At 30.2% G+C, this 14603-nt stretch overlaps 1 protein-coding gene across 1 annotated transcript; it reads left to right on the top strand.

The window, feature by feature from the left end:
• Positions 1 to 9223: 9223 nt before the first annotated feature.
• LOC126669644 (respiratory burst oxidase homolog protein E) lies at positions 9224 to 13930 on the top strand. The gene is made up of 13 exons (XM_050363167.2): positions 9224 to 9866; positions 9947 to 10106; positions 10205 to 10253; positions 10388 to 10501; positions 10893 to 11315; positions 11574 to 11957; positions 12042 to 12137; positions 12249 to 12364; positions 12482 to 12652; positions 12740 to 12899; positions 12993 to 13184; positions 13288 to 13416; positions 13578 to 13930. The coding sequence occupies exons 1-13, from the start codon at positions 9224 to 9226 to the stop codon at positions 13764 to 13766; spliced, it is 2826 nt and encodes a 941-aa protein (XP_050219124.1). The 3' UTR covers positions 13767 to 13930.
• The last annotated feature ends 673 nt before the right edge of the window (positions 13931 to 14603 follow it).

The following is a 14603-nucleotide window of genomic DNA, read 5'->3' on the forward strand; positions in this document are numbered from 1 at the left end:
TTTTTTGTCAAATAAGATTATATGTTACATCAACAATTATAAGATAAATAAAAATCACCATACAAGTATTTCTTAAATAATTTTGGACATTCATTTTACAATCTATATATAATTGTATTTAGTTTACTTTAAAATTTATTTGGAAGTTTATTTTTTTTAATTTCATAGAATTAGCGATTACGCAATTCAAAGTCCAGTAAAAATGAATTCTAGTGTGAGGGCTTTTTTTTTTTAATAATGACAACAAAATGTACCTAATTTTCAAGAAGAAAACACTGACTAAATCAAATTATATACGTATTTGAGTTATCTTGAGCAAGTGATCTATTCTTATGAATCTCAAATACTCTATATCAATGGAAGAAGACGGAAATATATATAGTAGTACTAGTAGTCAATATATTTGTAAAGATAATTACTGATTCTAACATCTCAACTGCTAGAGTATAAAATAAATGTTGGTCTAAGAAATTTAGCTATGCTTACCGTGTAGAATATGATTTTTTATATGCATGATTATGCAGAATGATTATTTTTATTTTACCTTTACGTGAATCAATCAATGTCAGTTTCTAACTCACCCAATTTCTTAACCAAGAAAATATAATTAGAATTGATATAAAATCAGCAACTCGGTGTAATTTTACTGGTCACAAACTTTCTCTAGAGGTTTGCTTAGAAAAATTCTTTTGTGAAACAAGTTCTGACACGTAAAATTATGAACCATCTAAATTGTATGACACGTGACACTAATAAATGTTATAGCCAATCAATAAATATTTCATTAATTGCTTATACTTTAACTACAATTAATGTGATATTTATTGATTAATTATGACATTTATTAATACCACGTATCACACGATAAATGCATGGTTCATAATCCTACGTGACAAATTTGGTTTACACAAACATTTCTCGTATAATTAGACCTGATAATAAAATTTATTTTTTTTATTTTTCTTGCAAATCTCATTAAAAAGTTTAATGCTAGAACATTTAACCAAATTTAAAAGGTTAACAATAATTTTATTTTATTTTTCATAATTTTTTATTTTTGTATATGTTATATGGAAATTATATAATTAAAATAATAATTAATTAATTATCATATAAATGGTATATTTGTTATTTCCACACCAATTTGAATAAATAACTAGAACTAAAATTGAAAATTTCAAAATGGATTAAAAATAAAAATAAAAATAATTAGAAGATAGACCATAAAATAAAAAGGTCAAAAAATAAAATATTTTTAGATGGTTAAGTCTTACTAGAATGGTGGTCTTTGTTTAATCAAGCTATAGATGAAAAAAAAAAAACCTGATGGACAAGACACGTAATTGTGCCCTGCAAGTAACAGCAGGGGCTGAGCTTTCTAGAAGAACATAAATGTGTACTAAGTTACCCTAACCCATGCATGAAAAAATGTACTGCAGCTTTGCGGGGTACTCATGGCTTCAACCCTAAACTAAGCGACCGAATTAATTGTGTCTGAATTTGCTTTCTTTCCATTTTTAGCTCAACAAATTATAGACAGAGACGCAGCAAAGAGTGAGAGTTGAAAGTGGCATATACTTTGGAGCGTCAATCATCATTCCTAATTAAAATTACCCAAACCCAAAAATTATGTGTTTTTTTTTTAAATTTAACAGAACAGATGGTAATGGTTTTAATCAACTAATAAATTCTACTTTTATATAAAATCTTGTTAACTAAATAATTTCATATAATATATCTTAACTAGTTAGAATTTCATAGGTTTTATCTCACGCTACCTAAAACTTAAAAATAGTGTTTAAGAGAGGTTATTATTGTTATTTATTTCTTTTGCTATCAATTCTTTATTTTATAATTATTCGTGATAACAATCTAGACACGGGTTGAGCCCATTGAAGCATAAGTACATAAAACCAAAACATATTGTTACCGAATAGACCACCTAATCGAGACTAATATGTACCGACTACAGTCATAACCGAGGACACTATCACATCCAAACATATCCCTACCAGAGGACAAGGCTCCAGCTACGAAACACATCATCGAGTATATTATTTCATCCGACTATACCATTATCATAAAGGTTGTTCATACCGACCTCTAAGTTAGACCGAGCATACCAACATTGACTACAGAAAGGAAACATCCACCTAATCTGACGTAAACCCACTCTAGTGATTCACAAATTATCAATTTGTAAACTGAATTGATTTTTTATAATATATAAAATTAATGTTATTATTTTATATGCTATTTATTAACTCACTAAAATTTGTAAGTAGATTGAAACTTAAAAATCCTAGTATTAGTTTTAGTATTAATTTAATGTTCCAATTTCACTATCATTAATATCGTTAATAATTAACAATTAATAAAAATACCAATAGTCATATCCTATAGTCATTTTTTTTAATAAAACTAGTCATATCCAATTGTTAAAGGCTTAATCGTGCCAATAAGCCAAACATTTTTTTACTTTTTAAAAATCTATTTAGAGTTTTTATAATTCATAAATCTGTTCTAAATTGATAACTTCGTTGTAATTCAATATATATTTTTAATCAATTTAATTATCTCAATTTTCAATTGAATTTCTATACTAAATCCTTAATCAACAAATTTCATTTTTTAAAATTGTAAAATTTAACTTCTAATCTAAAAAAATTCAGAAACAAAACTTTAATTCTAAATTCTCTATATATCTTTTGATGGTTGAAGCGGAAAAAATAAATTTAAAACTCAAAATAAACAGAAAAGACAAATAGTTACCTTGAGATGAAAGATTGACATAATTAAATTGATGGAAAGAAATGGGATATAATTGCAACAAAATAGTCAAATTGGGATAGATTTGCAAACTTTAATTTTTTTGGATAAATTTGCAAAAATTTGGAAATATTTGACTTTTTGATACCATTACGCCATTTTTAAATATTGAAAAATCAATTGCTACAATAATCTATGATATTACGAAAAAATTAACATAAATTGTCTTTCTAATTTTTATTGTGTCTCCCCTTCTCACTTTTGTAACATCATAGATTGAAAATTTGGCTTTATAGATATATAATTCATATTTCTTCCACAAATTTATGAAATCTCTACTTCACATTTTAATTAACATGAAAAAAGGTACCAAGACGCCAAAGACTATTATGGAAATAAAAATAGAACTTGCATATATATATATATATATATATAAAGAACTTGCATCTGAAGAAAATAGAAGTAATAGGGTACTATTTAAACAGAGATACTATTGAATCAATAATACAAAAAATACACAATAATTTTTATTCATATGATAATCATTTAGAATTGAGCTTGTTAATCCACACAAAAAAGGATCTATCGACAAACTTGATCTTTGGCACCCACTCATGGAACGTGTTTTATTATAGGAGGCTAAATAAGCTTGATTAAGTTCAAATTGGAAGAATATGATTCGTTCTACGCATAACCTTAGATCATAAAATTTGCAAGAAAGTAAGGTACAACTTGTGTTTTTTTTAATATATTTCTCTCTATATACCATATCCGATTTCTTTCTGAGTCAACTAAACATGTGTTAATAATTAATCAAAATGTGATAACTAAATTTCAATAAATTAATAAATGATATAAGTCTAGTAATTAGTATTAATTTGAAGGGGATAATAATGGGTATATACGCGTAGAAACACATAATCCAGTAGCTAGAAACAGATTTAAAAATTTAATTCTTTGGTTTGGTACGTAATAGGCTTATAGCGGCCGGAGTGGGAGACATGAACATTGCCAAATGAAGGGATAACATAATAACTATAATAATTTAATATTTAGTGGTCTTCCTGTTATATGCATAGCTGTATATTTCTTGACACTAAGCAAGACATAAACTAATTCCTCCAAATATATATTCATATATGTTTGATTTTTTCAAATAATTCAAAAGTAATTTATTCATTTATATTTATCATAAAAAAAAATCAACTAAGTAGATAAATGTGATTATATAAAGTTTTGAATTCAAAATCTCTATAAATTCTCACACAATCAGAATATTAAACATATACTACATTATAGGCTTCAAGAATATTACATTAAAAAGAAAATAAGTAGTAACATTTAGACTAAGCCCTAACAACTGACATAAATATATACTGGCGTTAGAATTAGTGTTTCTTAACATGGGCGTCTCGTAAATTAATTTCTAATGATTGTTTGTTAGTAGTTTTTAATTATTAGCTTTATTAATTAACTTAATAATCTTATTAAACTTCTATATCATTATTCACTTGTTACACATCTATTTAACTTAATTAAATTTCTTTTAATTTTAGAACTTTTTTTTGAATAAGAGTTTATTGCTTCTATCCTCTACTAGTATATTGTACCTATAATGCACGTAGCTAATAACATGATTACTAATAATATAACTCGTTAACAATTATTTATTAATTTATTCATAAAAAGAAACAATTATTTATTTATAATAATGAAAATATAAACAGACCAACTTATAAATTATAGGTATAATTTTTATTAACAAATAAATAGGCAACATAATATCAACCAAATTTACAATAATTGTTTTAATGCTAATTTATTTATACTAATATAATAAACATACTATGAGCAATATAAATTATTTTTATAATAGATTATAAATATATAATAGTAGATATTTTTAATTAAGAATGTGATTTAATTAATAGTAATTCATTAGTTAATAAATTTTATTATAATTATGTTGAAGCAGTAGTAGTTTACTTTATCAATTAAATAGTAGTAATTTACTTCATAAAATAATGTAACAATTTTCTTAATTGAATTAATATATAATTAATAATTTAAAATTTTAATTGAAAATGTATATATATTAATACATATAAAAATAAAATAAAATAAAATAAATAATTATAAATATGTACTAATAATAATTAATTAAAATACATTTTTAAAAAAAATTTATTTACAAAAATTATAATATTAGTATATTAAAATAATAAAAATTTATTTTATCAAGTATTATAATTATATTGAAGTAGTAATTTATTTTATTAAGTGCATAGTAATTTATATTAAATAATTAACAATATAATTACTTTTTAATTAAATTGAAAAAGCATTAATATTTATATTTTTATATATATAATTATATTATCATCATCATCATCTTGACTCTTTGAGTTGGAATTATAATTTCTCTCTCATCAAAATGAAAAGATTTCCTTTAAATTTAGTAAACCTAAGATTGTCTCTAACATATGTATGTTCAAGCACAAACAATTGTAGATATTATTTCATTATAACATCCCATAAATCTATATCTATATCTATACATATATAAAAGTACGGATGGAGAGAGGAACATGCACATTTATGTTAATATCCCTTTTCACTTTATAAAATATATTAATAATTAAAAATTATTAAAATAATATTAAAGTTAGAGTACTAACTAAAATAACTATTAAAATTAGAGTATTAATTAAAATAAACTACTATATTAATATATTTATTTACAGTACTAACTAAAATAGACTACTTAAAATATAATTTAATTATTTTTTTAATCATATATAATTTTAAATAAGATAAACTACTTTAATTACTATTTTAATTATTATTTGATATTTTCTATTTAAATTTAATGTTAAACTATTAATAAATTATTTAAAATATCAAATAAAATAAACTATTGGATAACTGATGAATACACTACGAGTTACGTGCGAAACACGTAAAGCGACACTATTATATAAAACATTGTATTTATATATTGATTAATATGCTTAATTAATAAATTCTAAATAATTCTAAATTTATTCTATTAATAAATTTTAATTGGTTAGAATTAAATAAATCTACTAAACTATCAATATCAATTCATAATTTTTTTTTGGTCAATCACCAAAAGAGCAAATATATTGCTAAAGCCAATAAAACTGGCTAGAAGAAACACACTGGGTAACTCAGTTAATTACACACGTGCAAATCTGCAGGGAACCGAAAGCAACAAAACAGCCTGCAAAAGCAGAAAACCCACAACCCCACAGGAATACAACCCAAAGGATTAAACTCTGCTACAACTTCTACTTTCCACATCCATCTTTATCTTCTTTACCATCTGATCACAAGTAAAACTCTTCTGATTGAAAATGAGCTCATTTCTAGCACACCAAACATGATAAACAGAAGCATTGAAATACAACCTTCTAGTTTTAGCCACCATTGCTTTCCCAGAACACTTCCTCGAAAAGTAACTAACTTCTCTTCTCCAAATTAAAGGACTTCTATCAAATCCCATCATAGCCAACACCTTACACCAGATATCCTTAGAGAAAGAACACTGAAAAAACAAATGATCAACACTCTCAGCTCCTCCATTACACAAAGGACACAAATTATTAGCAGTTACCTTCCAAGTCAGCAGTTTATCTTTTGTGTTCAGCCTATTATTCAAAGCCAACCAAGTGATAAATGAATGCCTAGGAATGTTGCCTGCATACCAGACAATAGTATACCAAGGAACCCTTCTACATCCAGGATTCATTTTCTTCCAGAGGCTTTTGATAGTAAAGTTACCATCATTGTTAGCTTTCCATGAGACCTTGTCAATCTCATTTTCATTAAGCTTGTAATTATCTCTGATGAAGTCCCAACCCAACTGAGTGTGAATGTCCATAGGGTCAGGGAGAGCCCATTGGTTATTTCTCCACACATCCTTAACACAAGCTGTTTTCTTTATATCAGAGTCACAAACATTAATGTTAGGAAATTTCTCCACCAGACTCATTCCCTCCACCCATGGGTCATGCCAGAAGGAAAAAGTTTCACCATTGCCTAGCTTATAATCAAAGTAAGGCTTAATATACTGTCTAATCTTGAGCAGATTCCTCCAGCTCCAAGAAGCATTGTAAGGTTTGGTTAAACCCCAAAAACTCATTTTTTTCAGCTTATTGGTTATCACCCAATTTGCCCACAAAGTTGGCTTCAAGGTAACAAGACCCCAGACAGTTTTAGCAAGAGCTGCTATATTCCAGGTTTTTATTGCTTTAACTCCCAATCCTCCTGAACTTTTGCTCTCACAAACTTTTGTCCAACAAACAAGAGCCCCTTTTTTACTGGTATCTGATCCATGCCACAGGAATCTTCTGCACACAGCCTCCACTCCTTTGATTACAGCAGCAGGCAGCATAAAGACAGAGCACCAGAAAATGTGCATACTAAGTAATACTGAATTAATCATTTGAAGTCTTCCCGCATAGGATAAGTACTTACTAGCCCACTGATGAATTCTAGAAGTAATTCTGTTGATAAGGCTATCACAATGTATCTTAGACAGATTAGAAGAGATCAGAGGCAAACCTAAGTATTTTATAGGAAAGGACCCTTCCTGAAACTCTAAGATATTCATAACCTGATTCCTAGTATTACTGCTAGCTTTATTGAAGAATTCATAATTATTAACACCCATAAAAATAAATAAGGATTTTTTTATTAAAACCCGTAATTAAATTATTTAAAGAATAATTAAAAATATACATAATTCGTTTATTTTGAAACAACTCAAATATATTTATGAGGCAGGAGAAGTAATAATTAAGTCAATATATATGAAGCATGATGACTAAGTGAATGATTTACCTTAAAATATAATTAAGTGAACATGTATATTTGTTTAATTAACTTAGTAGTACTTTTTTTTACAATTTGTTGAGTTAATTACCATGATTTTTGGATGGGCAGCCTAAACATTGAGTCAAAATTCACGTGATTTACAATTTCTACTATTTTGCTTAGTTGTAATTATTATTATTATCTGCTTAGGTCATTTTTGCCCAAGAAAACTAAATTAAAAAACACAACAGAGTTCAACTTTCGTATTCTCTTCTCTTGTAAACATTTGATACTTAGCATATGAATGGCTCTACTATCTTCAATATGGTCAAGATGACAGCAGACTATATCATTATTATTGTAACTAATCTATAAAATATTAATATGAGTAATCAATAAATCGGAGAATACTCTAATTGATATTTTCATGAACCCCAAAGCACATGTGAGTTGATAAAGCACTCTCTTACCTTAATTGAAGTGGCGGATTCAAACCGTATTAATATATGCAGCCGTTTAAAATTAGGGGTCAGAATTCGTCTCCTGCAAGAAGCCTACGCTAGCTTCTCAAACAGTTGAATGTGAACTAGTTTACACGTGAAAGGCTTAATTGTTTTCGAGTTAAAACTCGCTTAAAAAATCTCATGGAACATATACCAACAAAAATCGGAAAATGCTCTAATAAATATTCTTATTTTTATGAGAATTTATAAAAATCTCGAGCATTTTTTTAACGAATACATTATTTAAATAAAACTTTATCATGTTTACGATAAATATTAGGGGATGAACTATTTTTATTATGCAGTTCATTACGCCCAATTAGTTTCGGACTATTCAAAAGTATATATTAATCTGACTAAAATATCATAACTGAGATACGGCTAACCAAATGTTTATAGTTCCCATCAAATGTACCTTCCAGTTTTTGACCATTTATATGTTTTAATGATTTAAATTATTTAAATTATGCTTTTAGCATAGGCAGCTGTTCTTTAAAATAATCAAACAATCAAATAATTAACAAACCAACTATACCTTTGACAAAAAAAAAACCAACTATAGCTTTGTTTAATACTTCTTCCTACCCTCTAAACTTCTAACTATTCATCCAACCATCAAATGCTACTTACGTGGCACAATCATTACCGTTGTTTATCCTAATACAGAAAAAGAATATTTAATTCCTGATCTCTCCTATATAATTCAGCTAACCATGTAAAACTCGAAGCAAAGTTACAATTATTTCTGTTAAATGTGAGTTTGATTTAAGTATGTCAAGTAATTAAAATTTCCTCTATTTTTTTGAATGATTTAGAAATTGAATTCATTTGAGAAGTAATTTTAATAGATTAATTCTCAAAATTAAAATTTCAAAAATTACAGGTACTTAATTGAAACAAAAAGTTTCAATTACTTCTGATTTCTATTTCTTTCTCTCTAAGCACGTACACTGACCAAAAACACAAATTGATTGTAGCGTTGAATTCGTGTTATAGATTTAGTTGAGAGGTGTTTGTCTTGTTGTTTTTTAGTCCCTAAGCATGTATTCAATCAACGAAAATTCAGTACAGAATATACAAAATTAAAGAGAATAGGCTCACCGGAGTTCGTAATGAAATCAACGTCGTCGTTTGGAGGAAGCAGCTCCAGGCTATCAAATTACAGCCGTACATTTGATTTACCAGATGATAATAATTATCCTGATCATGACGACTCCGGTGTCAACTCGGACTGCGAACAACTCGGTGGTGCAATGTTACCGGTGTTTCTCAACGACCTGAGAAGAAATAACGAGCAAGACTTAGTTGAAGTTACGCTTGAACTCGACAATGACTCCATTTTTGTTTGCAGCGTTAAACCGAATATTAATCCTACCTCGTCAGTAATCTCCGATCCTGGCGGCGGAGCTCGCGGCGGTGATAATACGGAGAGAGGAAATTTGGAGAGGAGTTTATCGGCGACATCGAGGATACGACGGACGTTCGGGTGGTTAAAATCGAGATCTTCGAGAACTAGTGCCGCGTCGGAAGTTGAAGAGAGAACAATAACGGCGAGAGACGCGAGGAAAATGAGAGCGAAACTTGAACGGACGAGATCAGGAGCTCAACAAGCGCTAAAACGATTGAGATTCATTAGTAAAACGACAGATGGTGTATCTGATGATAGTAATGAGTTGTGGAAGCGAGTTGAGTCAAGGTTTAACTCGCTTGCTAAAGATTGCTTGCTTGCTCGAGAAGATTTTGGTGAATGCATAGGTACAGAAATAAATAACCGTTTTTCTTCTACTAAAATTTTAATCTCTTTCATTTACTTAAATATGAAATTTTAAACGCAGGGATGGTGAATTCGAAGGAATTTGCAGTGTGTATATTTGATGCATTAGCCAGGCGAAAACGACGACGGATTTCGAAGGTTACGAAGGAGGAGCTCTATGAGTTCTGGTTACAAATTACAGATCAGAGCTTTGACGCGCGTCTTCAAATTTTCTTTGACATGTAAGTTTTGAATTTTGGGCTTTTTGGCCCGGTGGAAAAGCACAACTGCAGAATCATTTCTTAAACATATAATTGATTTTTATATGATTAATTTTTAGGGTTGATAGCAATGGAGATGGAAGAATAACAAGGCATGAAGTGCAAGAGGTGATAATTTCAATTATAAAGTTCATGTCATAAAAATGAAATTGGTTTAGTTCTTTATTTACAAGTTGCTATCTATTTATACCACATAACTAATAATGGTGTTTAACATAAAATATATGATCCTTAATTCACAGCTTATAATGTTGAGTGCTTCGGCAAACAAATTGTCCAAGCTCAAAGAACAAGCTGAAGAATATGCATCATTGATCATGGAAGAATTAGATCCAGAGAATTTTGGGTATATTGAGGTAATAACCCATTTAATTACTACTGTAGATAGGCTAGGAATGGGCTTTGGACTCCACATAGGCGGCACACACAACCCAAAACCAAAATGTATTTACTCGCGGTTATGTTGTACGGAAATAAAAACTCTGAAATATTCAACTGAGAATATTAAAATTGAAAAATGATAAATTTTAGGAGAATACATTATAAATGTGAAGAATTGGAGTTTTAGAAGAGTTTCCAAAAATGAAAACGAGACAGCGAAATATAGGATTAGATAAAGTTCCGTACATTAAGCTGGCACATTAAGAGATATCAACCAGGCAATTGATAATTTATCTAGTGATAATATAGTGTTTTTACAAGCATTTTGGTTGCAATATCTAAGTTTCATTGTCGTTCAATTTTCAGTTATGGCAGTTGGAAACACTTCTTCTACAAAGAGACACATACATAAACTACAGTAGACCACTAAGCACAGCAAGTGTAGGGTGGAGTCAGAACATAACTTCACTCAGACCACAGACAGTGGTGCGTAAGCTAAGCTTTAAATTGAGGTGTCTACTTCTAGACAATTGGCAAAGAGGTTTCATTTTGATGCTGTGGATAATGGCAATGGCTTGTCTGTTCTCTTGGAAATTTTACCAATATAGAAATAGATCAGCCTTTCAATCCATGGGCTACTGCTTGTGTGTTGCAAAGGGTGCAGCCGAGACTCTTAAGCTCAATATGGCTCTAATTCTTTTGCCGGTTTGTCGAAAAACCTTGACTTGGCTTCGTTCCACTCGAGCAAGATCCTTTATTCCCTTCGACGACAACATTAATTTCCACAAGGTAAAAAAATAATCCATGCTCAACTACGATAACTATAAACTCCCTAAATTTAGGTTAAAATTAATCTTTTAACTCGACTTCATTTATCTACCTAACATTTTAAATTCACGGAACTGTTATCTAGTACCTAAATGTCAGGGTTTTAGAATGTAGAAAAAATTACCATTTTGATTTAAACTTGGGAGCTGATTGTAATAATTTCTTTTCTAAATAACAGAAGGAACTCACTAACATGGCAAATCATCATAATTCTTGCAGATAATTGCAACTGCAATAGCCATTGGAGTAATCCTTCATGCAGGAAACCATCTGCTTTGCGACTTCCCTCGTCTAGTACACTCATCTCAGACTGACTTCGCCTTGATAGCATCCGACTTCCATAACAAGAAGCCGACATACAATGATTTAATCACAGGCGTGGAAGGCGTTACTGGGATTTCTATGGTCGTGCTAATGGCCGTAGCATTCACACTAGCAACGCGCCAATTCAGGAGAAATGTAGTAAAACTACCTGCACCCTTTAACAGATTGACCGGTTTCAATGCCTTTTGGTACTCTCATCATCTTCTTGTTGTTGTCTATGTTTTGCTGCTTGTTCATGGGACATTCTTGCTCTTGGTCCACCAGTGGAATCAGAAAACAGTAAGAAATTTTAAAAGCATAATCTAATAGTTGGGTCAAGAATGATAAAACAGCAACTAAAATTGTGTAATTGCAATGTTTCAGACATGGTTGTACATTGCTGCCCCTTTGTTACTCTATATGGGGGAACGGAGTGTGCGAACATTCAGATCAGAACATTACGCAGTGAATATACTGAAGGTATCTATCTACCTATATCATTTGGTTCTTACTGGGTATATACTCAATTGTTCTTTTAGTTCATTTATTTCCAGGAATGAAAATCTAAAATGAGTTTCTTGATCTTCAAAGGTATCTGTTCTACCAGGAAATGTGTTCAGCTTAATCATGTCCAAGCCACGAGGGTTTAAGTACAAAAGCGGGCAGTATATATTTCTACAATGTCCAGCAATTTCCTCCTTTGAATGGTGAGTATTCTTCTGTCCGACATGAATTTTGTTCTTCTTCAAGGCCTGGTTACGAAGTTTCAAAGAGCAACTGTCACGGATTTTCCAATTGTTTAAGCACGGATTAATTCTTTGCAGGCATCCATTTTCGATAACTTCAGCACCTGGAGATACCTATCTCAGTGTTCACATTAGGATAGTGGGAGATTGGACACAAGAATTGAAAAGAGTTTTCACTGAGGTATATGACTCGACATCCATTATTGGCCGAGGCATGTTTTGTCAAGTTGGACAGGTGGATCAAATACGGTAATTACATATTAGAAAACTCTACCACCCTAGATTTGCATTCAAATAATATCTGATATATTAAGTGAAAGATGATCACTCATGCAGCCAGCCAAAACTATATGTCGATGGTCCGTATGGAGCTCCAGCACAAGACTACCAAAATTATGATGTTTTACTCCTTGTGGGACTAGGAATTGGTGCTACCCCTTTCATAAGCATCCTTAGAGATCTTTTAAACAATACAAGAGCTGCAGATTATCAAACGGTAAGACACATATACTTATATGTCACTTTTCAAATTCTAAGTTGCAAAATTTATCTGCTTTCACTAAAAAATCGTAAACAAAATATGACATAGGATTCAAACACTGAGACCAGTAGATCAGATGACAGCTCAAACAGTTATAAATCTTCAACTGTGACACCAGCAGGGAGCAAAAAGAGAACACAGAGAACCACAAATGCTCATTTTTATTGGGTAACAAGAGAACCGGGGTCATTTGAATGGTTTAAAGGAGTCATGGATGAAGTTGCAGAGATAGATCTTAAGGTAAAATAAAAGAATCTCAATAAAAATTATCAATGTCGTACAAGAAATGCAGATACCATTAAGAATTGATTGCTTATGATCTTATTTGTAACATATGGAATAGGGTCAAATTGAGTTGCACAACTACCTTACAAGTGTTTATGAAGAAGGCGATGCAAGGTCAACTTTAATCACCATGGTCCAAGCTCTCAATCATGCTAAGCATGGTGTTGACATCCTTTCTGGAACTCGAGTATGACCTTAACTAATCATTAGCTTAATACATTGCTAAATTAACTGCACGTAAATTCCGTAAAATCACCCCAAGAAGTAGGGTAAAACAGTATAGCTATTCTAATAGAAGCATTGCTGCATCTAAATAAGATACCCTAATTTCACTTAATCTTCTTTCAGGTCAGGACGCATTTTGCAAGGCCCAATTGGACAGATGTGTTTTCTAGAATAGCAATAAAACATCCATTTGCTAAAGTAGGTGTTTTCTACTGCGGGATGCCGGTATTGGCAAAGGAACTGAAAAAGTTGTGTCAAGAGCTGAGTCACAAAACATCAACAAGGTTCGAGTTCCACAAGGAATATTTCTAAAACAAAAGGAAATCATTTGAAAACAGAAAGGTTCTGCTGTCATTTTGTAATTATTAAAATAATCAAAGGAAAAAAAATCACATACATGTATACGTATATACACACAATTCATGTTTGTAGCAAAGGTAGATATAGATGTTTTTACACAACCATTCATACAGCAATGCTGTCCAACACTATAGAGAATTCAAAAAAAAAAAATTAACTCTATAGAATGACCATTGTTGACGATATTACATTTCGACTCCTAACTATATTTACAGTGAACATCTATATCACACATAAACTTTTCCAGTCTTACATTTCAGCATTTTATTTCCGTTTTGGATACTAAAACTTTACATTTATAAACTATTCTTATAAAAAAAAAATTATTTTGTCATTTCCTACAGTATTTCGGTATTTTCCGTTTCAAGATTTCCATTTCAGTGAACATCTATTAATTTGAGGATGATTTCAATAGTCTAATACTATGTTACACAGACTCGGATATGGGTGTCCAAAAAGGATACGTATCCGCATATCCGACACGCTAATTGTCTTAACTGAAAATACGGGGATACAGATCTAGTATAGGACTCGGGTACTTAGATACAGATATATATGTATACACTAGACATAAGTATTCATATAGGAGGCTTAAAATATAAAAAATATAACTCAAATTAAAGTTTATAACAATAAATACAGCCTTAGCTCTTAAGAACCGAAACATGACACCAAATCCGATATATGATATGGTCTTTTTACCACATGATATGGCAACTTCTCATGAATTCTATCTCTTGAGGTGTCCACTTGTCAGTTAAAGAGTCGGACCCATGTCATGTGTCGTGT

Source organism: Mercurialis annua, linkage group LG2 (assembly GCF_937616625.2).
Source record: "Mercurialis annua linkage group LG2, ddMerAnnu1.2, whole genome shotgun sequence".
Lineage (NCBI taxonomy): Eukaryota > Viridiplantae > Streptophyta > Magnoliopsida > Malpighiales > Euphorbiaceae > Mercurialis > Mercurialis annua.